This window comes from Dioscorea cayenensis, chromosome 5 (genome assembly GCF_009730915.1).
Source record: "Dioscorea cayenensis subsp. rotundata cultivar TDr96_F1 chromosome 5, TDr96_F1_v2_PseudoChromosome.rev07_lg8_w22 25.fasta, whole genome shotgun sequence".
NCBI lineage: Eukaryota > Viridiplantae > Streptophyta > Magnoliopsida > Dioscoreales > Dioscoreaceae > Dioscorea > Dioscorea cayenensis.
The window spans coordinates 21,634,047-21,659,161 of record NC_052475.1 but is presented as its reverse complement, the minus strand read 5'-3'; the positions used below and the strand labels follow the sequence as shown (position 1 = coordinate 21,659,161).

Genomic DNA, 25,115 nt, shown 5'->3' with positions numbered 1-25,115 from the left:
TTTAGATATATAATTCAATAATATCAGAAATTTCGCAATTAAAACTTGTCAAAATAATAGGTGTCGATTACTTACATCATTCCATAACAAAAATAAGCCTACAAAGGCTAGAACATCAAAGTCCTTCCATCAAACGTCAATTACAATAAGTAGCTCACAATTAACCTCAATGCCAAGGCCATAAACACCAACACACAAGTAAATCGGCCGGGTGTGATACAGTGATAGCTACAGTACGTTGGCCCTTAATTCCTCGCATACATACATATATCATCAATCATGTCTCTCTTTTATTTCCACACACTAGCATGCTCAAGAATTCCATATTGAGAGTATTACATTGACAAAGGCTATAATTACATATCCAATCCACACCCATGGTTTTCCCCATCATTTCAATTTTATCAACAATGCATCTTATCATAATTGTCAATTTAAAACAAGTTATCAATTCGAAGATAAAAACCTAATTTTCTCTCTCCAATATTAAACTAACCTTGAAACATCATGCAACATCAACCATTGTATGCTCTATAAAGCAATTATCCTAATTATGATTTAACATTAGTTCAAGATCACCTCTAATATCAAAGATGCAATAACACCAAAGAAACTCACAAACTTTTCATTTCTTTACCTAACATAATTAGCATGTCACCTCACCCTTAAAATGTCTTCAATCCTGGATTCATACCACTCAATTCCTCTAGATTCAATTGCAACTCATATTACCATTTTCATTCTTGAACATTCATGCTTTTGTATTGTTTTATATAGGTTTCCATCAATGCCTTACTTTTTAATACAAGCATACATCTCTCCCCCTTTCTCTAACTTCTTTACATAATCGTAACACATAAAAAAAAACAATCTCTCCCATATCCAAACCAACTAATTACATAAGTATAAGTACCTTACATAATCAAATTTCATTTGCCAACATGCTCAAACACTTTTAATTTACATTCATAAATAAACATGCACACACTCTTCACAAATCTAAGACTATTTTCCATTTCAAAGGTAGGTGTAGGGAAAATAATGCCTTCTTTCACCAATGTAACAATCTATATTAACAATTTCATACACACCTCATATAAGCATATATACCCATGCCATTAACATTAATATACAAAAATCTCACACATAGCATCATCTCCAACAATCTATAAAATCATACCATCATATTCTAACAATCAATTGGATATATCAAACACTTTGCATGCATCAACAAATTCTATCTCACGAATTCCACATAGGTCAAGAATATAACTAATTTACATACATCATTCATCGAGCATTATTCCTCAACCCAAATCAACCATTCACCATATCTAGTGAAAAAGGTTCACACACCTCTCTTTGCATCAAACATGATAAACCTCCCTCCCAAAGGTCATTAGTTTTCCTCATCAACAACATGCCACAATTATCAAGTTGACTATGCAAAACAAAATGAGTTGGCAAAAAGGATAATAATGAGTCAACATTTATATATATATACAAGCCTTGAACTTCAACAGAATCATCAAATAAATTCTTGAAAATCTCTCATGTAAACATATTATGATAATCCATCAAAAGCTAACTAAAAATTCCAATGTAATAAATTACATCAAAACAACACCAAATCAAGCAAATACATGATGAAAAAAAGTCGAAATAGATCAAAAAGAAAATTCAGTTAGCTCCACTCACCTTTCTTCCTCATATCCTTCTCACTTCAATGGATCTAGGAAAAACAAAAGAGAGGAGATGGAGACCAACCTAGGGTTAAGATCAACAAAATAAGCAAAAGGATAATTTTAAACCTAAAGGGAAATTAAAGTATTTATTTACCTTTAATCATTCAAAAAGCTGGAAGGATGAATGGAGAAACGCCGAAACAATTTGACCAATCAAACCATTGACGACCACTCAAAATAAGCAAATAAATAAATAAAAAGTGTAAAATAAAATTTCTAGAAATGGATAAACTCGCACACACCAATCCAACTCATCAACATCATCATCTCTATAAATCCCCCCACAAACACTCTTCCAAAAATGCCAAGTCTCACATCAGAATCAACAAAAATTAACAATGGGCAACAACATCATCCCATCTCTCTCTTTAACAGTACTTACATTAATCTTCATCTTGCTCTCCATCATCTCCACATCATCCAAAGCTCAAGTACCAAGTGACCAACAATTCAAGTATGTGAATGAAGGAGAGTTTGGTCCATACATCACAGAGTATGGAGCTGATTACAGGATGTTACCTTTGGGTACTTCTCCATTCCAAATGGGATTCTATAATACCACACCTGGTGCTTTCTATTTGGCCCTTCGCATGGGCACCACAAGGGCTGAGTCTTTATTCCGTTGGGTTTGGGAGGCTAACCGTGGCTTTCCTGTTGCTGAAAATGCCACCTTTTCTTTACTTAGTAATGGTAACCTTGTCCTTGCTGAAGCTGATGGCAAGCTTGTTTGGTCTTCTCAAACTGCTAATAAGGGCGTTGTTGGCTTTAAAATCCTCCCTAATGGTACACTTATATTAATATCATTTTATTTATTTAAATTTAAATCTCTAGTTAATTAATCATGCATGTGATTATATATATATATATATATATAAAACAGGTAATATAGTATTGTACAACCGAAAAGGGCAGTTTATATGGCAAAGTTTTGACCACCCAACAGACACACTGCTGGCCGGACAATCACTCCGTCGCACCGGACCAAATAAGCTGGTTAGCCGGAGTTCCGCCGTTGATGGGTCATTTGGGAAGTACAGCCTTGTACTGGAATACAGTGGGTTGTCAATGTACATGTACATTGACAACACCATTCCTTATTACAACCACTCCACTGATGATTACCTCTCCGGAACACCACCACTTAACTCCTTACTGTTCACAACCAGGCCGGAAACTGATGAAGCCTATGCCTATGAAGTCAGCTTGGATATTCCAACTGGTGGTAATATACTTCTGGCAAGACCCAAGTACAATGCTACGTTGTCTATTTTAAGGTTGGAAGTGGATGGGAACTTGGTTGTTTATACTTATTATGATCCAGTGGATTATAGAGCTTGGGAGAAGACTTTTGCTTTCTTTTCTGATGAGATTGGGAGGGTGGATGGGTGTAGGTTGCCCAGTAAGTGTGGGGTGTTGGGTGTTTGTGAGGAGGAGATGTGTGTGGCTTGTCCTACAGACAAGGGGTTGATGGGGTGGAGTAAAAAGTGTGCACCACCAGTGAGTGGATCTGCAGGTTGTAGTAATGGTGCTAGTAATAGTCATGGGTATGGTACTTATTATTATAAGGTGGAAGGAGTGGAGAATTATTTGACTATGTATAATGAGGGAGAAGGTAAAGTGGGGTTTGAGGAGTGCCAGAAGAGGTGTAGTAAGATGGATTGTAAGTGTGAGGGGTTCTTGTTTTGGGAGGAGACTTCACAGTGTTGGTTGGCTCAGGCTATTGGGACACTTACTAAGGTTTCTAATGCTAAGCACCTTGCTTACATTAAGAAGTCTAGCAAGTAATAATGGAGTCTGGTTGGAGTGTGTGTTAGTGATAAGGATGACAGAATAATAAATGTGTGCATGTGTGTGAGTGAAATAAAGTTGCCAGAGAATAATAAATGAGTTCTGCCCCATCTGATTGTTTTATTATTTTTATTTTTATGTAATTGTTTTGCTTAGAGTGGATAAATATTGTGGTTTTTCTCATGTGATTGGTTTAGTTGTATTTGATATACTAATTGTTATCTCTAAAGTCAAATAAATATAATGTTGAATGCGACTGATATTTATGAGAAAGGATTTTTGAATGAAAATGACGGTGGGGGTGGGAGTGGGAGTGGGAGCTAAATCTCTGGATAGCGCTTCCTTTCTTGATAAACATCAAGCTGTAGAAAGTCAAATATAAACAGCAAAATGGTCCCAAGTTGAAAGTACAAGAATTAATTAATTAATTATTTATTTATCTTGGTAATTATTTGTGCTCCTATTGATTATTAAAGCAAAGATTGGGTGTAACAGAAATTTGTTGAGACTAAACAACAGTTACCGAAGAAGCACATCAATAATGCCTATACACTTTTAAGTTTCAGGTGAGAACCATAAAAAGCCAGATACTCTTGAACAATTCCGTATACAAAGATACACAACAACCATGACAGAGCAAGAAGAAAAGCATGCTATATATATAGGGAGATGCCTACAACCATTAAATAAGAGATAACAAGAAGCATCAGCATCAAAGCCGAAGACAAAATATTCGCTAATGCACTAAAGACAGGGAGGATGGGTCAGGTTGATAATATTTATACTGAAGGATTGCCTGCAATTTTAAAAGACATTATACAAGAGAGATGAAATTAAATCACAAGCTCAATAAATGATCATCAGTACCTGAAAATATAATCATATGGATTAATAACAATGGAAAAGTGCAGTAACACTTGATAAACATATACATATTATGGAGAAAAGCAAGTAGAAGTATCACTAGAGCCAGCATATTGATGGTTATTTTTACTGCTTATGGCTTAAATTATGCCACTAAACCCAAAGAGGATGTGATGGTTTAGATGTTAGTATTATCTTAGAATAAGAATGTAAAAGAATGATACTATATAATGACCACACCTTATTACACTAACAAGTTTAAGCAGAAGTATACAGATACAATCACCATCTTTAGAAATAACAATTGGAAGACTACATTAAACAAAATGTGATCAGATGAGTGCAGCATGCATGCATAACCAATAGATGGATATATATGACATCTATGACACATACTTCACAAATTAACCACAACCATATGCAGTACAGAAAGTCCTTATTCAAGAGTGTCTTGGAAATCCTTGGTGTAAATAATGGCAAATATGCTCGACTAATAAAAAGGTATATCATTCTGTTTGATGGATTGTTTCCACGCAAATAACTGACAATAACTGCAGAAACAACGGCAAAAACAACAACAACAACAACAACAATGGCAATGGCAATGACAATTTGCTTTCCATACCGGATCAATAGCAGCCATCCACCACCAATTTGGACATTTTGTCTTCTCGCCTCTCTCCACTTGCTTGCCGCACAATGTTGTTGCCTTGAGCTCATTTGGATGAGGCTAGACACCTTCCACATAAGGTCCAGTAAATGAAAAAGAACAAAGCTCTAATTCATCCGAGAAATAACATTGAGGAGCTTGACAACTTACAAAGGATCAACAGCTTCAACCTATTTTTCCTTCATGCAACTTGTTTGGACAGGTGTAAAAGGAGTATGAAATTATCAAGCAGGCGAACAAAATCATCAAAGAAGAGCCACCACACACTTTTCTATCAAGTATTATTAACCATTAAAAACCATTCCATTTAACATACAACCTGCTAAGCTACTAGACCAAAGTTCCAAAACTCAGTAGTATTGGCAAAATCGCCACCAGCATAATGAATATCAAGGAATTATAGACAACACATAAACCAGATTTAGCAATGAAAGCACAAAAACCTTACAGCTACCTCATAAACTAAAGTCCATCTACTATAAAAGTTAGCCTAAGCAAAGTGACCAAGAAGAAGAAGAAGAAGAAGAAGAAGAAGTAGAAGAAGGGAAAACTCATCCTGCAAATCCAATTTTCAGAAGAAAAATTGTTAAACAGCAAGACCATTGATATGAACCTATCCATCATAAACACAACAAACCACCAATTCCTATTTGAGCAAGAAAAAGGGAAGCACTACAAGGTCATTGATCAAGGGAAAGCACGAGCACAGAAGAACCATGACACACGGCTGCATAAATGGAACATAAAAATTGACTCTTTTACAGGTTCATAGACACAGAATCAAAGAGGAAAGGAAGAGCAGCAAGAGATCCAATCTCACCAGCGTCGGATCTCCGGGAGGATCGCCGGACCTTCTCGAGCTTGATCTGCGAGTCAACGAAGATCTGCATGCGCTGGAACTCCAAACTCTTGGCGAACTCCATTCGCTGGCGTTCCAGCTCCATCATCTGCCGCTGCTTTGCGGCTTCCACTCGTTCATAGATATCGCCAAACCTCATGATCGCCCGTGCCAAATCCCGGATCCCATCCCCAACGTCCTCCCGGGCTCGCCTCCACCTTTTCGCCGGCCTCTCTCGGCTAGATCTCGAAGACCTCGACGACGATCCCGAGTTCGAATCCGCCGCGGCGGCCGCCGCAGCTGCCGCTACTGTGGCAGGGTACCTTCTCCGGAAGGTCTCATCCACAGAAGGCGGGGCCGGGGTATACCGCTTGGAGGAGGGCATCGGCGTGAAAGCAGCGGCGGCGGGGAGAGGGAGAGGGAGAGGGAGAGCAAGAGGGGAACCCTTCCGGTGATACGGGAGTGGGAGGGCGAGCGGCAGCGGAGGTGAAGGTGGCGAGGGTTTCTTCGACGCCGAACTGGGAGTCACAGAAGAACCAATCAGGGCGTCAAGACGGCAATAGAACTGCCACTGACTATTAATCCCGCCGGCGGAGTCAAGGAACCGGGCCTTCTCGACCTTGTACTTCTTCTTCAGGGTGTCGATCCGGTTTTTACACTGCACGTCGGTGCGCGCCGGACGGTGGGCTCCGGCCGGCCGAGAGTTGACGGCGTCGGCGACCTCCTGCCAGTGCTTCTGGCGGAGGTTTCCACGGCTGAGCTCGAGGTAGCGGTCACCCCAAGCGTCGATGAGCACCGATGTCTCGCCCTCACTCCAGCAATCCTCACGGTACGGTAGGGCGGGGTTCGGCGGCTTCCGCGGCGGCGAAGTCTCCATCTCCGGGAAAGAGTAACCCTAATCTGGATCTCTCGATCGGGAAGGAAGAGAGAGAGGTTATAAAATCGCCGGGGAGGGCGCGTGCGCCGACATACGCGCGGGATGCTGGCGTCAGCGTCGAGGGGGAGAGGGGAACATTGTGACCGTTGGATTGAAGATGGACGGATGAGATCTGAGGGGAGTTCATTGTCTGGGTAACACGAGTCGGGTACGGCGAACCGGGCGTCCGAGTCCGGATTGGGGTCCGGAGCCGGGGGCCGGACGTGGTTTTTTGAGTTAGGGAAATGGCGTAATTGCCCTTGCTGTTGTAGGGGTGGTGTGACTGTACTGGTTGGTGTCTAATGGTTGGAGTTGTTGGACGGGTTGGTGGCATGAGGACAGGAGGGTAGAATCGGAAAAGAAGATGTCTCCGTTTTCGTCGGACGGAGGGTGCCGTCGGGGTTGAGTGATGGTGAGTGGGGCCCCACCTGACTGAAACGGAATTTTAGCCGCGAATTTAAATATTAGTTATTACAAATATTGACGAATTTGTAAAAGTATAATTTGAAAATAAAAATAATTTGATAATAATAATTATAATAATAGAACCATGGGATGGGATGGAATCATATAGGTTTTAATATATTCTTGTTCAGATACTACCGCTCTACCCTTGTTTATTTATATATCCAACTGACCGAACTAGTTTGTTTTATTATTATTATTATTATTATTTTGTGTTTTTATAAAATATCTTTAAATTAATGTTTTAACCTAAAAAGAAAAAAAAAAAAACGTATTTTATAACAATATATAAAGAAATTTGATTTTTATAAAAAGCTCATTAACATTTATTAACTTTCACATGGGTATCCTCACAGCAGTTCTACATGCAGAAGTTTTTTTCTCTTCCAAGAAAAATAGAATTTCACTTTATGAACCAAAACCATGACACCTTTTAGCATTAGATAAAAATTAATAAACATGGGCAATGTACCATAATTACACACTATGGATGTAAAATCCTTCAAAAGGGGGAAAACATCTTTGGCGCTTCCAAGCTGGTTATTTCCACAACAAACTGGTTACCAATTCAGTACTAACCGTCCACAATCTCCATTGTTCATAAAAATAAAAAAAAATATTCATAATATTTTATTTTTGTGTTTGTTTTAATTATAAGTATTTGTTTCACAAGATATAAACAAGGACGTCTAAGACTAGTAGCAAAGCTTATAGTCCACATTTACATATCGAGGGAAAAAACTAATCAGCCAAGTGTTAGTCATGTGAAATTCAGGTGCACAACTCAACATTGATATGGAAAGCTGGCCATTCTCAGGAGGCCTGTTATGTCTCAAAAACAGAACAGATAAATACCTCCATTAATTTGAATACATCCAATGAAATGTCCGCAAATTCTTGCTTGCAATACATTCACAATTTCAATTACAATCAAAAGAAAAACTGTATATGCAGGATTATGCGAATTGCATGAAATAAGTACACAATTTCATTATTGAAAAGAAAAAAGATGACAGGAACTGGAATTTTGAAACCAAACATTGGCATATGATGGAAGAGCTAGCTAATGTACAACTTAAGCAAAGCTTAAATTTTGAGAATGGTCTATTTCGGCTGTACATACCCAGATAGATCAAATCAGCAAATGGTGTACTCACAATCAACCAGGCGAGTGAGAATCTCTTGGCAACTCGGTCGTTCATTTGGCTCAGCCCAGCAGTCTGCAGTAAAAATGTGACATTTGGTGAGTGGGATGTAAAGCTTGCCAGGTAAACTAAATTACCAAATACTTAGTAGTAGTATCTATCATATAAGATTCTCCACTTAGTATCTGCTTCTATTTAGATAAGTTCCCAAATTAAGAAAGCATTTCAGTAAATGATTATAATGATACTGTAGATATTTTGAAAGAAAATCAACAACAACAACAACCACCACATGTATATGGTAAATTCTAAAAGCAATAAGTGTGCGCAAGTCCCCTGATCAAAGACAGCACCAAGAACTATCAAGCAATTCATTACACTGAAATACCTGATATCAACTTGCCAAGAGGCCCTTCAGGAATTTCCAAGCGGGTTCCTTCATTAGCAACTGCATAGACAACCTAAACAGGAGAAAAAACAAAGTGATTATGTGTTTACTGATCAAGATCTTAGGATATTTGGACAATTATAAAGATGTTACATACTTGGACTGGTGGCACGCCTTCCCATGGCCTATTTAGAGTACAAAGTTCCCACATTATCACTCCAAGGCTGAAAATGTCACATTTTTCTGTGAACGGTTCATTGCGAATGAGTTCTGGAGCCATCCATTCAGGGGTGCCAGCAGATGAATTATCACTCATGGGAGCATCAGTCATTACTCGTGAGAGCCCAAAGTCACAAATTTTTACCGTCCAATGTTTATTCACAAGACAATTGGCACTTTTCAGATCACGATGGACTATTTTCATCCGATGTATGCACATTAACCCCCTGTAACACAAGGAGAAATCATCAAGTCACAACAACTTAATCTCCAAATGGTCTTTAAAATCAGAATAACTAGAACAGTGAGAATCATGAAATTCAGAAAAGGAATTTGCTTTAGAAAAAAAGGGTAAAAGGACAGTGTCAGCTTTAAGTTAGAATGACAGAAAACTTTAACAGGGTAATCATAACATTCTAAGGTTTAAACTTCAAAGTATCAAGGGCTATGTACTATAAATACTATGGATATCAACAGACAATAAATAAAATACATCTTAAAATGTCTAATAGCACATAAAATTTATTGTGATGATATGAAACTGGCAATATTGTGCATACAGCACATGGTGCCACATTAATTAAATACATGAAATAGAAATGTAAACAACTTCAAAGTTCAACTGTTCCAACCAAAGAAAATGCAACTGCTAAAGAGGTGAGATAGAGACATAAGAAAAAATGAGATAAAAAGCATAGTTGTAGTTTGACATGAAGGGAGAAAAACAAATTGATAAGCTTCAATGAGGTAGAAAGAAAATGCTAGTGACGGAAGGGCACAAAGGATGGAAATGGTAGGGAAAAACACAAGCAATGAAGAGAGGGAAAGAACATTTGCTTGAAAAAGCGCAAGAAGGTACAGAAAAGAGTATCAGGTTGAAAGGAGAAAAAAAAAAGGTAAGCAAGGTAAAAAGAGAACAGCAGAAAAAAAGAAGGAAGATAAATTCATTGTCAATTTGACAACAAGGTAAAGGGTTGAGTGGTTATCTGATAAAAGCCATCAGACATTTTTTACAAGTTCAACAGCATTCTTGTTTTCTTTTATCCTGGACAAAACAAAAGGAAAGACCAACTAGTACAATCATAGATCAGCTGCCTGTAAGGTGGGAGTCACACTAGCACAGCATGTTTCAATGTTACCGCAACAGTCATGTTAAACACCAAAGCAAGTGTCCTAGAAAAACAAACAAACATGGAGATTTTTGGAATCTCCTTCCGATTATTGGGAATCCTATAAATTACCAGAACCAAAGAGTAGGCACTGAATGTCATTGAACAGCGTCCAAATGTGTAAAACAGAGAAAAGGAATTGCTTTTTTCTGACCAACTAGAAATTGGATGATGAATGAAGACGAGGCTCACCTCATAAATAAATAAAGGGAGAGAAATCAGCTGCACAACTAGCTCAATTAATTACAATTGGGACATCTCATCCAAAGTCCAAGGGAAATATGACTCTTGAGAGTAAATAAACATACTACAAATTTAAGATCACGTACGAAAAATTCATGAACGGTTCCAAATGAGAAGAAAATCAGAAAAATCCAATAAAATAATAGAGATATTCATAATATCAGAGACACAATAACAATGTTTATTATGGAATTAATTACTATTTCCCTTGAGCAACTAAATAAATTTATGTACCTGCTAAATTAAATAAAAAATATATATAGGTTGTTTTGTTTATAGCCTCATCTAATGCATTTATTGCAATTTTAGACCTACCTTTTCTGTATTGAACAACAAGACCTCCAAGTATCACCTTTTTTCTTACTAGTTGAACATATTTAGTTTTGCACTTACATAATGTCAGAAAAGAAATTGACTTCCACAAATATGTCATGGCTGTAGATATTGGTCAAGCTTGGAAAGGCACATATAGCTACAAGTAGTGGCTACAGTAATATGATGTTGCAAAATTGAGATGGTAGTGAACCAAATTATGCAAACGAAGCCAAGAAAATATGAAAATGGACTACCAAATCGGGAATTAAAATGCTATCCAAAATGAAGCAGTCATCTTACCTGCAGATATCACGAAGCATTTTCAATCTTTTCCTCCAGCTGAGTTTTTTCTTCTGGCCACTCATATGGATTAGATAATACAAGGATCCCATTTCCATGTACTCAGTGACCATTGATAAGTGAGGCGGCTTCATGCAAGCACCGAGGAACAAGATAACTACACAGGACCAAACCAAAACCAAAACCATTAAGTTGAAACAAATAATTGCAAACTCCATAGTTGTGGGATAGATCAGTACCATTTGGATGTCGTAGGCGGCTGGCAAAAATTAAAATCATAGTCAGAATAACTAAATATTTGACTAGGAAAAGTTAACTGTTCTCTCAAGAATCTAACCAGATGGTACCTCAATATGTAAATTTCGTTGCAGAAATCTTCCATATTCTCGGTTGTCAGATCTTGCTCCAGAAAAACTTTGATGGCCACATCTGTGCCATTCCATATACCTCGGAAAACTTCTCCAAAGAACCCTAAACTTTAATAAAGGATGCACATTAATATTTGCTATCCTTTAAGTGGACAATATGTGCATGTTATCATGCAATCAAAACCTTACTGCATCACCAGCCACATTATTCACCATGATCAAGGGAAGAGGTAGGTAAGAGAGCAAAGTCATGCTATGTATGATCATCAAAGCATAGTGCCAAAAATTGCCAGTTCAGTTACCAATTCAATCCACAAATGGTTATTCACAGATTCTCATATAGTCAGTCGTTTTACAACCATAGTTCTGTTTCCCTTTTCATAAGTTATCTGTGTGCATATTTCAAAATTTGAATCTCATATTCGTGGTGACAACAAGTACTGTGGTGGGCTGAATGGCATTCAACATGTTAGACTAATGATACAGTGGAGGACGAGAACAACCATACACCAAATTTTATTTTAAAATATGTCAAGTAACTGTGACTTTGGAGAGCAGAAATTTACTATTTATAAAGAAGGCCATTCTGAATTGAATACATAATCAATTAATTTGGAACATTAACTGCTTTCTATGAGCAGACCAAGTCTTTCAGGAAGTCTAATCTGGCTTCAACTGTAAATGAATTCCTTTGCTGAATATCATTATCTATACCAATGGCAGGAGTTCAGACAGTTAATTGAAATGATAAGAATCAAATATTACAAGCAACATCCTCAAAAGCTGTTAGCAGGTTTCGAACATAAAGTCACAGGCATGATCTCTCCATAACCTGCAGAAAATGTTCTATGAAACCAGACATAAAAGGCAACAATAACAGTATAGTTCGAATAACAAGACAGTAAATTTAAATTACCGCTGTTATCATTTAAAGCTAATAAATATTAATAACTTAAGTATGAAAAATTTATCACCTGAGAAAATATTCTCTAACCAATTTGAGAAGGTGAAAACACATCTTATACACAGAATATCAAAGAATTGAATGAATATAAAACAAGCACTTACCTATCCCAACACGAGTGCCAACGGTAAGCTCCGAGAAATCAATGTTCCATTCTTGGAAAGGTAATAGAGGTTTATTCAGAAAGGGTGAAGATTGCAAGACTTTGTTCCATGTTGACACCAACACATCAGTGCTTAAGAAGTCAGAAGAAGTTTCACTTATTTCTGCAGTAGGATCCCCGAATTCATGAGGGGATGAAGGTAATGATATTGCTTTCTGAGTAGAATTTATTTGCTTTCTTGAGCTATTATAACCGCCAGATATATCAGTTGGTTCCTTGTGATGGCCACCACTAGGAAAGCTTGATTCCTAGATTAAAGACAATGGTAAAGGTCATTAAGAAGTGAAAAATCCAATTGTGGGAACAAAGACGATAAGAAATCACAACAAGGCCATCATAGCTTGGCTGACATAAAGCTAAAAGCAGAAGACTATCATGATTATAAGCCTTCCAGCCATTGAAGATTTCTTTAATGAGCAACAAAAATGCAGGTAGTTTAAAAAATGACATCAAAGTTCATTATCGATCATCAAACGGGAAGTTCAATCATAATGAACATATACTCGCTTTAAGATAAATTAAATCATGTCCACAATCAAGAGGATTAATAGACACAATTTGCTAATGAAAATTCAACACTCTCTTAATAAATTAAGGAGGTCGACAACAATCAGGAAACAGAACATGCAAAAGAATTTCTAAAGCATCTTGGTTCGGAGGCTGGTCTATTGACATGAGTTAGAGCGCAACAGATGATCAAAAGTATACCGTATGGTTGGATCATATGATAACCTCATGTCCCCACAGAACTGATGAGGATTATGTGAGGCAAAATCAATTATTCTGAACCAACTTGTGATTTCCTACAAAGGTTGTGTGTCAGATGCAAATCAAACACATTGTTTTGGGCTTGCTTCAACCCAAAAGCTTAAAGGTAATAGAATGAGAGATGCAAAAGTATATCCATATTTGCTAACTTGCCTGTGCGGCACTGTTAGTTATTTCAATGGGTGGGTCACTTGATAAGTTCTAGCCAACCATGCTGATGCCACATATTCTTTAGGATCAATTCAACCTAACAGGATGAGAGGCCCATACCTATATGCTTATATCCATATTTACTAACGTAACCGATGTAAGACTATTAATAATTATATTACTGTAATCTATTCTATAGTCATACTTAATCAACTCGAAACAGCACCAATCAACTCCATCATACCAATTCATACAACAGATGATCAAATGTACATTGTATGGTTGGATCATATAACAACCTCATGTCCCAATATCATTTGAAAAAATTTTCTTGGGAAAGCATCAGCGTCAATTGTTGCCTTTGTGTTGAACATTAATAATTGTTATTAATTGTTGAGCAAGATTGTTTATTTACTACATATAAAGCGAAACATTAAAAATAGATGATATCAGTGACTCACTGATGTTAAAGGTCCAAATATAAATAAAGAAGTATTGTTGCTTCTTCAAATTTTATATCAGGTCTCCTATGACCAGCAATGCTGATCCTGGGGGAACATAAATTAAAGAATAGTTCAAGGGAAGAAGAAAAGTAAAAAGTAGAGAAGAAAGCGTAAGGTTATAATTACAGAAGCTTTGTGCTTAACAAGAGAAGTATACATTCTCTAGATGAGAAAATGAGAGAATTTTGATTCAAGAACAAAGGCATCTCAATAGAATTACATTACATGGAAGACATCAGAATTTTGAAATAGAGCACACGGGATATCTCTCATGCAGAGTAAGATAATTAGAACTCAACCAGCTATCCATTTTGCTGTATTCATATAAAACTATCTCATCATGAGATATATAGAGAAATGTATCATTTCTAACTTAAATAAATACATAAGAAATGGAAAAAAAATCCAAATATTTACTCAAAAGATCAGATCTAACATACATTTTTGGGTGAACCCTGCATATTGTTGATTTCATTTCTCAAGTATGTATTAGAACCTTCTTCGCCTCCATCCTGCAGGAGACGATTTCGCTTTAGTGTTTCATTCATTGCTCGAACAGCCCTGCAAAAAGATTGAACAAGAAAAGCATGAGAAGCTGGCGTACTACCAGTACCAGATTATATTTTAAATGAGCATTCATGATTGCTTACAATGGGGTGATGCAACACTATAGATGCAAAACATAAATTGTAATAAAGGCCCCGCACAAAATGAAACCATTCAAAGTACACTAAATGAACAGTGTGATGCCTAAAATAAAAACCAACTCATGAAGCATGGTTACCCACATGTAAACCATCTATAACCTTCATGGTTACAGCAAATTGCACCTATGTAAGATGCACCTACATTTACAAAAATAGACTTGATTATATATCAAAAAATTAGTTCACTCTAAGGTCAAATCTACTTATATATATTAAAAAATTTTCAAGTAATGAAAAAACAGTATGGGGAAAAATAATAGGCTGCAAGAAGTCTTAAAAAAAAAAGATTGCAAATAGTTCCCCTCCTTCAAATAAATTGCATGAAAGGAACATCTAAGCTGGCCAATGAAAATATCACATCACTTTCTTAACGGTGGATGCATAAGGAGGCAAATCAAACAAACAAGCCATGACAAATACACAACAGAGGCTGATGGCTAAATGAATGAAGAAATAATGATTTAATTAACTCTTCACATGATCGTTATTCCCATTACTTCTGTAACGAGGGCAAGAAAAAGGTGTTCCTAGCAGCCAACTACCAATTGGCATCAGGTCCACCATGGAAGGAAAAGGGCTGAACATATTCCTCTTTTCTGCATATTCTAGTAAGTTTCAATTCTTTTTAATTTTGAATTTAATAAAAGCTAAATACAAATAATCTTAAACACTGGGGGCTCGGACTCCGTTAAGCATCTCTCATATTTGTTTTATTATTATTATTATTATTATTTTTTAATGTTTAGCATTTCTTGTTTACGTTTAATATTTCTCTGCTTTATAATATTTGTTCCCATTCCCCGAGTGGTTCAAAATTCCATAAACAAATTAAAATTTGAAAATCTAGAGTAACAAATAAAAATAAGGGCAAAAATTTTTGACATAGGAATTTTGCTAATTTTCCAAAAAACTAACTATAGAAGGATTAATTGCAATAAGAAAAGGCCTGTATTGTAAGATAAATCACCTCACAATATCATCACTAATTTCAGGTGTGATGCTGATGCTTCTTCTTCGAATCCTACGAACATCAGATGTTGAAGCGCCATCTGACCTGCAAGTGATAAAACAAGTACATAGTTCATATGCTTCCATTAAAAACAAAACATAGACTGCCAATGCATTTCTTGAAAGGTATATTTGCAAATGGAAAAAAATAAAGCAGGCAAATACAAGGAACAACTATATCATTGCATGCTCAAAGAACAGAACGATGGAGAAAAGCAGAGTACAAAACTCAAGAATGTGTTTTAAGAGACAGATTGACTAAAGCAAGATTCCAATTTCTTAGGCCAAAGGAACACGTTAAAAAGAAATAGTTTACATATTTAAGTGTAAAAAAAAAAATCAGTAAACAAGCTATCTGAATGCAAGCATAAGTTGGGCAATAAGTCAGGATCTCCATCAATAACAATGAGATAGGCACAAAGAACCTTAAAAATGTGTCATTCTTAGGCTAAAATTACACATTTTAGAGCACAAACTCATAAAAATAACTTCAGAGATAACATTCAACATTTAAAAGTTCTAAATTTAGAATCAGAAATTTTAAACCTACTTGGGAACAAAGCCACACACATCATTGATAATAAGATGCCTGATGGATATTTGAAAAAACCCATGCACATCATTGATGATAAGCTCTTTTCTTGAAAAAAAATACAGTATCTAGTATCGGATATACTCTAAACCATTTAAAAATCTCACCCATGTCTTTCTAGCTTTTCATCTAATGAAAAGATATGATTAAATAAACAAAAATATACACGCATGCTGGTTCCTTGAGTGAGTTTTACGAAAGATATATTGACAGTTAATAAACAAAAGTAGCTAGATAAACTTGATGGCTATGTTCTCTTGTTTCCTAAAATTTACTAAAACTATATGGTGCCATTTTAGTTCAGCACTCCTATGAACAGAAGAAGAAGAAATGGGAAAATAAAGGGGTGACGTGTAAAGTTCTGAGGAAGGCAAAGGAATTACATAATAAAAAAACAGAGGAAAAGAGGACGACTGGTTGAAAAGCATTGTGAAAAGGATTAATCATCCTCAGTTTACAGCTACAAAAAAGAGAGCTCTGAAGGAAGGAAGGAGTCTGGTTGCCAACTAGGGAATGTGACGGGTAGTGGCTTATGCTATATGCACGCTCCAAATAATTAAACAATTCATCAATTAAAATGCAAAATCTTCTGTTACGAATTGCAGCTAACAAGCTAAGAAAAAAAGAAGTCTGAAAGAAGTGAACTAAGAAAAAACAACCAAGGCATCACATTAAGAAAATAGTGAAAGATGTAGCCAGTGATATAACAAATATTGAACTCTGATAAAATTGTACGATATATAGTTGTTCTACCAGGAATAGATGCTTGACTGAGAGATGGAGAAAGAAACTCATCGTATGTCAAATACTTCAAAATTTAAATTTCCCTTTGAGTACCTTGATGCAGCCACCCCATCAGCATATTCTCTAAATGATGATTGTCTATAACCACTAAGCATAGATCTCCCACGTGCTCGTGATAGAGGGTGTTCTGGGCTGCAAGAAGAATATATTAAAACAGTTCATTGCATGCCTACTTAATTTCAGGAAATTATTCCGCATGATACAAAATCCAACATAAACCATCAAAGACGATAGTGCCTAAACGCATCAATAGATCCAATCCAAAAGTGAGCTTGTCATATCCTCAGTAAAAGTCATGAAGAAATAATCTCACATATTTTATTGATATTTGGCTAATGAGTTGGTACATAGAAATGAGAAATGACCCTGCATGTGCTCATTGTTCAATGATATTCCTTAAGTCCAGCTGTTATAAGACTGAGAAGTTTAAGTTTGAGGACGAAATGCATAGATGGGACCACAGGTATATGAAAGCTAGGTCAAAATTAGGAGTGCCAGCAATAAATTTATAGCCTTCCGAACATAGCAGTGTTAAATCATGGTTTTCCACTAGAAAGATTCTACATTCAGACTGAGGAAGTTTCTTTTGCACAGAGACAGAGCTGCAACATGCTGAATTAAAGGCATGGCACAAGACAAGACATGTATGATAGAATCCATCAGAGTAATGATAAAACTTTTAAAACTTTGGCATAAACAGATTATGAAAAAGGATGCTACAGAAATTCAAAAGCTGGGTTTGGCTAGGGATTAAACTGCCACCCTGACCTGATTTATACACTCATTCACCATGTCACATGGAACTCATGTCATGCATACAATCATTAAAAAAAAATAATAATAATAAATAAGAAATGAAAAGAAAATAAAAGGTGACCATCAATTGTATTAACAACTGTGGAAACTTAATCAAGCCAGTGCCCACATACAAAAAGATAAGTAGACCAAAAATCATTTTCACGTAAATATAAAACAAGAAGGCCTTCATTAAAGGTGAAAAACAGATAAAAGCTCGAGTAATAAGACCTTGAACTAGCAGTTCGTTGTTGTTCAGCAACAGCTCTCCTCCTACCACTTCTCCAAAAAGCATTCGCAATGTTGGGCTCACTATGTGATAAGCTGAAATAAATTAAATCAACAGTAAAAGGAATTGAGCATCAAATGCGTGGAAATACATTATAAAAAGAAGAAACATTAAAAATGAAAAATGGGCTCTTTTATACCATCCCAAACCATAATTATTTGCATAGAGTCTGAATATACCCAAGCAACATATATACAAATAATAATGGCTTACAAGGGCATGTAAGCAAATATTATTTTTCATATGATATACAAAGTCATCCACTTCTATAGAGGATATATGCAGATTACCAATGAAACCTTCACCAAAGATGAGAACAATAACAAGATTCCCAAATCGTACTTAAGTGTTACGGACCTAAGTTTACTCTCCACAAATGTTGTTGGTCTCAACATGATGTTGCGCAATGAATGACCAGAAACATTTGATGATGCATCAGCTCTCCGCTGACACAAAGATTGTAGGTTTTCATCTTGCTCTCCACTACAGGAGAAAATGAGCTTAGATCATGAACAATAATTATGACTAGTGAAAAATAAAACTATTATGCCACATGAATAATTTTTGGACATGTAAAATGATCACACAAGCAGTTATAACTCAAATAAATAATCAAAAATAAAATAAGTATAACAGGGAAACAACTATTCATCACTTAATGAGAAAAATAAATACAGTTTGCAAAATCTACACCTTTCATAATAAATGATAAACATTAAAAATAGAAAAGAAAAGGGTAAGCTGATAGATTTAGAGGCGAGGAACACATTTTTCCAACATCTAGTATCTCAAGCAATTTAGTGCCACAAAAATGACATCAGATATAAGTGTACCCTTAATGCAAACAGACGTTCATGTGCTGCACATTTTCAGTGAACTTTGAAACTACCTGTCCAGACCTACTCATGACTGCATTATAATATAGTTGACTTCTCAAATAAGATTATCACCAAACAGTGATCTGCGCAAAAGCAGGAGGAAGTTCTTATAGATAAAAAAGCAACTTACCATTCAACATCTTGTCTATCAGAAAAACCACATAAAGGGCTGTTGGGTTCAAGAGGTGAATCACAGGAGTCATTCTCAGCAGAATCGCTCTCCCCTGCTGCAGAGAAGTGTGAAAAAAATATCGCCTTGGCTGAGAATGGAATTAGCTGTCCTGGAAATCGCATGAGATCAACCAGTAGTTCTACAGAGTTGAGCACAACAACCACAGACATATGCTTATATGAATCAGTGTATTCAACAGCACCATCACTAGGGATTCCCTGCAAAACAAAATAGAGAAACAGAGTGATAAAACTGCCAATTATAAGTAATACCCTTAAAGTAACACCACAAATGTTGGCTTCAGCAAATAACATATAGGTGTGGAAAAATATGGAATTAAATCCATGATAATGCCATATCTAACGAAAAAAAGGGAATGAAACATTACCACCACAAGCTTGCTCTCAAGTCCTACAGAATCTGCAAGAACTTTGAACAAAATCGCTCGAGGCCGGCAGGATCCATGCCTTATTTGACCTAATAGTTGGATGCCTTTATGTTCCATCAAGTGTGAGCCTTCTTCAGTAGCAGCTTTGGCAGGACTTAGCTCTGTATTTGACCTTTTATAAACATCAGCAACCTGTAATTTGACAAGAAAAAATAATCAACCATGAGAATTTACATAGCGAGTTCTCTATTCAGTACTCACTTAAACTATGGTCATGGCTTGAAATTACAAATTTTGAACAGATACATAAAAAAATAAATAAATAAAAATCTGGGCTATGAAGAACAAAATTGAATAGTAAAGGATTCAAGTAGAGACAAAAGGAAAAAAAAAGTCACCATAAAAATCAATGTGCAGCAATTATATGTTTCTTTCTGCCCTTTCTAAGCAAACGATATTGTGGAAAATGACAAGAATGAATATGAAGACAACTAGGTAAAACACATAAATATATACCAAACCAGCAAGTTTTTTTATTAGTGAAGCCGGATTGGAATTTGCTCCTTTCACCAACGCTGCACTCAAATGCTTGAGCATAGTGAGCTTCTTATCCTTCTCTGCATCTACAAGAATGATATCAGCCCTAAGCTTCTCCATACAAAGAGAACATAGGTCCTCCAGAGTTGGAATTGTCTCAAAGAGCTCTTTCAATTTTTTATCCTGCAAAAAATGAGATTTGGTGATGATTAGCTTTTGGTGGAATTAATCATTAAAAAAGAAAAATATATATATTAGAGAAAAATTGAAAGAGGAAGTATTGGTTGTCATGAGAATCACATATTGGTGTCTATATGGATAAGACATTCAGTACTCAAATAAAACTAAGGTGATATTGTGAGCATAGATGACTGTTCATGTTTAAGGTGAGATTCTTTTCTATTCTTTTTTTTTTCTTTATGTGCAAATGTGCCAGTACAATATTAAGCCTCCTTAGATATAGTATGTAACAAATGCACTTTTGCCAGAAAAGTATGTTATGCATATCATAAACTTTTATTGAATCAACATTTCAAGCTAAAAGTAATAATCTTTATATTCACTATTTAAAATTAAATATCTACAAATTTAGCAAAGCGATAGTTATACAAAATGAATAAGCTGACAGAAAGAACTATTATAAGGAAAGCAGAGGACTACACATAAGCAGCATATAATTAAATATCTAATAATTTGTGGTAAAAAGTCTGATATACATAAAGCCATTGTCCATCCCTAAACTAGGGGACATAACAATGTTCATTCGCATCTGTCAACTAGACCGACTGTATCTGTATGGATGCCAATCGATGACCTGATGTATACGACCAAGTTGACATGGAGATGCGAAAACCACATGGAGCCGGGGAAAATTTAACTTAATTGTTATTATGATGTTGGCTTGGAAAAATAAAATGTGGCACATTGTCCACATCAACAACACAAAATAAATAAATTATCTTTTGCTCGTCCACATGATATCCATGTTGGTGGCAGTCAACCCAATCGGACACACTAAAGTCTGTAGGATGACGTTAATCATTGTGACTGATGGAGCAAAAATAACAAAATTGCCTGGTTGTGTGACAAAAATGAATATTTTTTCAGTTAAGGGACAAAGACAAACAATGATATTTTAGTTTAGGGACCAATAGAGGCTTTACAGCAAAAACATAAGCACGCTAAAAAAATGCATATGATGTAGATAAGCAAGTTTTGATGAAGGATATGTCAAAGTAGTGCATGTGCGTTTATCAAGCATAAGAATCTGAATCTACCGTCAAAGTCACATTTTCAACTAGGAAATCCAAACACACATATCTTAGAATTATTTAAAAGAAAGAGTACATATGCCAATGCAAGTTACAAAATAAGATACGCAAGAAAATAATACAATTGAGTGCCAACAAAGAACTTTTCATGTGGGTTAGAAATTAAAACTAGGTTGGTGACTCTACACAACCACCTGATTAATATTTAAAACAGAATATACTGCAGTACATGGAGAAATATAGAACTTCACGCAGGTAAGGTAAAAATATCCCAAGCGACATTCACCAGAGCTTATATTTATTAGACCTATTCAAGCAATGCGGCTATGTCAGTAAGAAGAGAACTATCACAGATCACTAAGACATAAAGTTTTGACTCACCGGAATAATGGAGTAGAATCCATTTGGAATCGGATCTAACAAAGCTCCAGTGGCCCACAAAACCTGAGAAGCACTTGAAGATAAAAGTTCCTTTTGTCCAACATTGTCTGCAGATTGTCTAATATTTGAACTCCTTTCATGTGGGTCCAAGGAGATAGACTGTAACTTTTCCATAAAATCTGAGGGCCACCACGTAGAATTAGAAGGTCCCGGTTCAGATTGTCCAGAATCACCTGGCATCCCCTCCATCTCAAATAATATCTAAAATATAAATTCATTTCGTCTCACATCTCAACCCATGAAGGACACCAGGTGAAGAAAAAGAATGCTTGGACTAGAGGAAGTCCAAACACATATTTGTTTTCTGCATCATCATTGGTCACAGATTCTTAAACCTACAAAGTGTACAAATTTATGTAAATAGTTCCCAGCACGGGGTAACATTCTTCTTGATAAAAGATAATCTAGAAAATCAATGATATACTTTCTGAACATCACCAACAAAACTTATACCAAAAGATAACAGGCATTATAAAAAAGAGTCTTTCTAATACAGCAAGGTAGAAGAAGGTAGAAAAACCAAATAGTGAACAGAATTAAAAATGAACCAAAAACAGATAATTAAAGATTTGAATATTAAAGAAATGAAACAAAACCGTGTGTAGCCAAAGATGGGAGTAGCAAAGAAAAATGGCTTTATATGACGATTTACTTAGTGGAAATCACATCAATATATGGTGGATTTGTCATTCCCTTTGAGGACTTGCCAACTTGAGCAAAAAATGAGTTCTTTGGATTTGAAGTTATGAGAAAGATAAAAATGCATTAAAGATTTGGACTAAAAGTGGCAAATAGATTTAGAGGTTTTTGGCTGAACTAGGTACATAGTGGTTCACCAATTTCCCAAGTAAAAACTGATAAATGGCTGTTAAACGGAAGAAAAACGCTATGGTGGCCGTTTATAAGAATCAAATTACTAAGAAGTCATATTAACCATAATGAGATCAGAACAACTTCAGAAAAGATGATGAAGCATAGAATAAGAAGGAAATGATGTTTCACAAAAGAAACTTTATATTAGAAGAGATGAAATTTTCAGAAGTCCTTCGTTTAGAATAATCATAAATTGTAGTCCCAACAGAAATGCAGTTACAAGAATTTATTAAAATATTAAATAGGATGATCAAGGATATATGAAAGAGCAAATACTGAGCATTGATGTTTAATAACTTGAAATTAGTTGATCACGCATGCATAACGATGCACAAAGAAGCATAAATTTTAGTATGTACAAGTGTATATAAATCTATCTATATAGCCATATACAAAAAAGGGCTTCAAAAGCACACAAGATGTTCATTACCTGTCCTCAAAAAGTACGTCACAATTTTCTTGCACAGTGTGAGACCAGTGAGCATAGGTTATTTCAATTTTTTTTTTATCAAATAGGAGACTAAAGTTACAAGAAAGATACATGCTGTAACTACTGGTATAAACAACCTATTGCACAACATCCTAACAGAAAATAGTTAAAGTAAATATTTCACAAGTTAAACATCCAACTCAAATACAAAGAAGCATGTGTCACTAAATGTTTGCCATAACTGGGTTCAATGGCTAGTAGACCAGAAATTCAATTAACCTTAATTTGGTATATAGAGGTACCTACAGGTGTCCCTCATCAAGATGGTAAACCAAAAGCACCAAGACACCTAGAAAGACTACCACCTACCACAATGGCACATAATTGTTCAAGTTAAGAATGATCCAGTTCTCCCAATAAACATTATCCATCATTCACCATTATGTTTTAGTTCGATGTTGAAATTTCTTCCCACATATAGGTCACGGACAAGGTGATAATTATTCTTTTCAATTCAAAACAATTACATTAGGTTCAAACAAAACCAACTCAAACTATTTGTCTGTCAAAGCTAGAAGTTGGTAGTTTCCTTTGAGATTAACCAAAACTCTCAGCAAATGTAAAGTACAAAATAAGTAACTATAAGGCTCTTAACTAGAATATGAAAGTAACTCACAATTCAGCTTCTTATGTTCGCCCAACAATCTCCTAATTCATTTGCTTTCAAGAAATCTTCATCCTTCTTCTTTTGAATTTTCATACTCATAACTATAATGAAACATATATCAAGCTATTGGTAGAATTATGGCAACAAAATGAATCATATCTTGATGCAATTATTCCATCTCTTCCCCAAGCGATAGAACAATTAACTCATTAAGTAGAACTTCTACTGTTATATTTGCATCTCTATGCAAATGTCTTACTTGTAAAACTCATAGGCAATTTGAAGATAGTTTTGCTTGAGTGACATCAACTGTTAACATCATAACAAATGCCTCACTAATGAACTTAAGCTCAACAAAAATATAAGATAACACAGTGTCAAACTTGGATCACACTGGAGAAGGCTAGTCATCATCTGAATTAAATATAGCGTGCCACACACTAGCAAGCCACAACAAACCCTCTCAAACTACAAACTACAAACTACAAAGTAGTATGTGACCCTCCTAATCTTTTCAAAAATAACAGAACAAAGACTAGGAGCTCTGTAATAATCGAAGAAACAAGCAAACAAACACGCCTAAGGAGATGCATTGGTTGATTAATGGAAAAAACCTCAAAGATCCTTATGATCTTTCAATCGCTATCCATTGAAACTCATCAAACCGATCCACACTCCATGAGCTCCAAAATCAATAACACCTCGGGATTTCCACAGAACTGGACACAATTCAAAGCAATAGATCCAAAACCAATCGAAATCAAAAGCGATAAAAGCCACGAAAACCCCAGAACGAATCAAAACAACCGACAGCACCGAAAAAATCCGGAGAAAGAGAGATAACTCACCACAGATCCAAGCATTAGAGCACCCCCAATTCGCAACACCGCCGAGGAACCGCGCACGAAGCTCGATTGAGAAACTAGGGCATCAAGGGATCGAGAGAACGGAAGAGATCTCGGAGAGAGAAAGAGCAAAAGAAGGGCAGCGGCGAAGGAAGTGGGAGATTATTTATCGAGACAAAGAAGCAACCCATTTGGACGTTTTTTTACAGGGTTTTCGCAAATAAGACCTCGATATTTTAATATTATGATTTCAACCCCTCCATTATTCATTTTTTTCAAAACTATTAATTTTCAAATTATTATTATTTTTTTGTGAGAGCTGAATTTTTTTTCAATAATTTTCTAATTTAATCACTGGAATCATATTCGTGATATTGATTTGAAAAAAAAAAACAAGATTATATCTTCGTTAGCTAGAAAATGTAAATTTATTAACT

At 35.8% G+C, this 25,115-nt stretch overlaps 3 protein-coding genes across 7 annotated transcripts; 1 reads left to right on the top strand and 2 right to left on the bottom strand.

Annotated features, from left to right (window-relative positions):
* The first annotated feature begins 2,030 nt into the window (after positions 1 to 2,030).
* LOC120260683 (EP1-like glycoprotein 2) lies at positions 2,031 to 3,749 on the top strand. Its single transcript, XM_039268222.1, has 2 exons — positions 2,031 to 2,528; positions 2,626 to 3,749. The coding sequence occupies exons 1-2, from the start codon at positions 2,084 to 2,086 to the stop codon at positions 3,528 to 3,530; spliced, it is 1,350 nt and encodes a 449-aa protein (XP_039124156.1). The 5' UTR covers positions 2,031 to 2,083; the 3' UTR covers positions 3,531 to 3,749.
* Positions 3,750 to 4,081: 332 nt separating this feature from the next.
* On the bottom strand, positions 4,082 to 7,402 carry LOC120261551 (trihelix transcription factor ASIL2-like). 3 transcript variants are annotated; one of them, XR_005536620.1, is made up of 3 exons: positions 5,888 to 7,402; positions 5,023 to 5,127; positions 4,082 to 4,329 (listed from the first exon to the last, which is right to left on the bottom strand). XR_005536620.1 is itself a non-coding variant. In XM_039269484.1 (3 exons), the coding sequence occupies exons 1-2, from the start codon at positions 6,780 to 6,782 to the stop codon at positions 5,249 to 5,251; spliced, it is 903 nt and encodes a 300-aa protein (XP_039125418.1). In that variant the 5' UTR covers positions 6,783 to 7,402; the 3' UTR covers positions 4,341 to 5,135; positions 5,218 to 5,248. The 3 variants fall into 3 exon arrangements, 2 of the variants coding, with proteins under 2 accessions (XP_039125418.1, XP_039125417.1); XM_039269484.1 differs by lacking the exon at positions 4,082 to 4,329 and adding an exon at positions 5,218 to 5,256 and having other exon boundaries at positions 4,341 to 5,135; XM_039269483.1 differs by lacking the exon at positions 4,082 to 4,329 and having other exon boundaries at positions 4,342 to 5,135.
* Positions 7,403 to 8,076: 674 nt separating this feature from the next.
* On the bottom strand, positions 8,077 to 24,839 carry LOC120260974 (serine/threonine-protein kinase EDR1-like). Of its 3 annotated transcripts, XM_039268599.1 has the most exons (18): positions 24,682 to 24,839; positions 24,448 to 24,552; positions 21,804 to 22,198; positions 20,131 to 20,334; positions 19,615 to 19,806; positions 19,185 to 19,444; positions 18,534 to 18,659; positions 18,119 to 18,211; positions 17,126 to 17,224; positions 15,656 to 15,742; positions 14,422 to 14,542; positions 12,502 to 12,808; positions 11,413 to 11,536; positions 11,305 to 11,324; positions 11,066 to 11,222; positions 8,977 to 9,265; positions 8,820 to 8,892; positions 8,077 to 8,506 (listed from the first exon to the last, which is right to left on the bottom strand). In XM_039268599.1, exons 3-18 carry the CDS (start codon positions 22,050 to 22,052, stop codon positions 8,424 to 8,426), a joined length of 2,484 nt encoding a protein of 827 aa, XP_039124533.1. In that variant the 5' UTR covers positions 22,053 to 22,198; positions 24,448 to 24,552; positions 24,682 to 24,839; the 3' UTR covers positions 8,077 to 8,423. The 3 variants fall into 3 exon arrangements, with proteins under 3 accessions (XP_039124533.1, XP_039124532.1, XP_039124534.1); XM_039268598.1 differs by lacking the exon at positions 24,448 to 24,552; XM_039268600.1 differs by lacking the exons at positions 18,534 to 18,659; positions 24,448 to 24,552.
* Positions 24,840 to 25,115: the final 276 nt, after the last annotated feature.

Excerpts from the sequence above, each read along its gene's own strand:
- LOC120260974 (XM_039268599.1), bottom strand. The coding sequence starts at position 22,052 with ATGGAGGGGATGCCAGGTGATTCTGGACAATCTGAACCGGGACCTTCT. Across the intron at positions 19,445-19,614 it reads TTGAGAGCAAGCTTGTGGTG|GGAATCCCTAGTGATGGTGC; the intron begins GTAATGTTTCAT and ends TTTGTTTTGCAG. Across the intron at positions 15,743-17,125 it reads GATGGGGTGGCTGCATCAAG|GTCAGATGGCGCTTCAACAT; the intron begins GTACTCAAAGGG and ends TATCACTTGCAG.
- LOC120261551 (XM_039269484.1), bottom strand. The coding sequence starts at position 6,782 with ATGGAGACTTCGCCGCCGCGGAAGCCGCCGAACCCCGCCCTACCGTAC.
- LOC120260683 (XM_039268222.1), top strand. The coding sequence starts at position 2,084 with ATGGGCAACAACATCATCCCATCTCTCTCTTTAACAGTACTTACATTA. Across the intron at positions 2,529-2,625 it reads CTTTAAAATCCTCCCTAATG|GTAATATAGTATTGTACAAC; the intron begins GTACACTTATAT and ends TATATAAAACAG.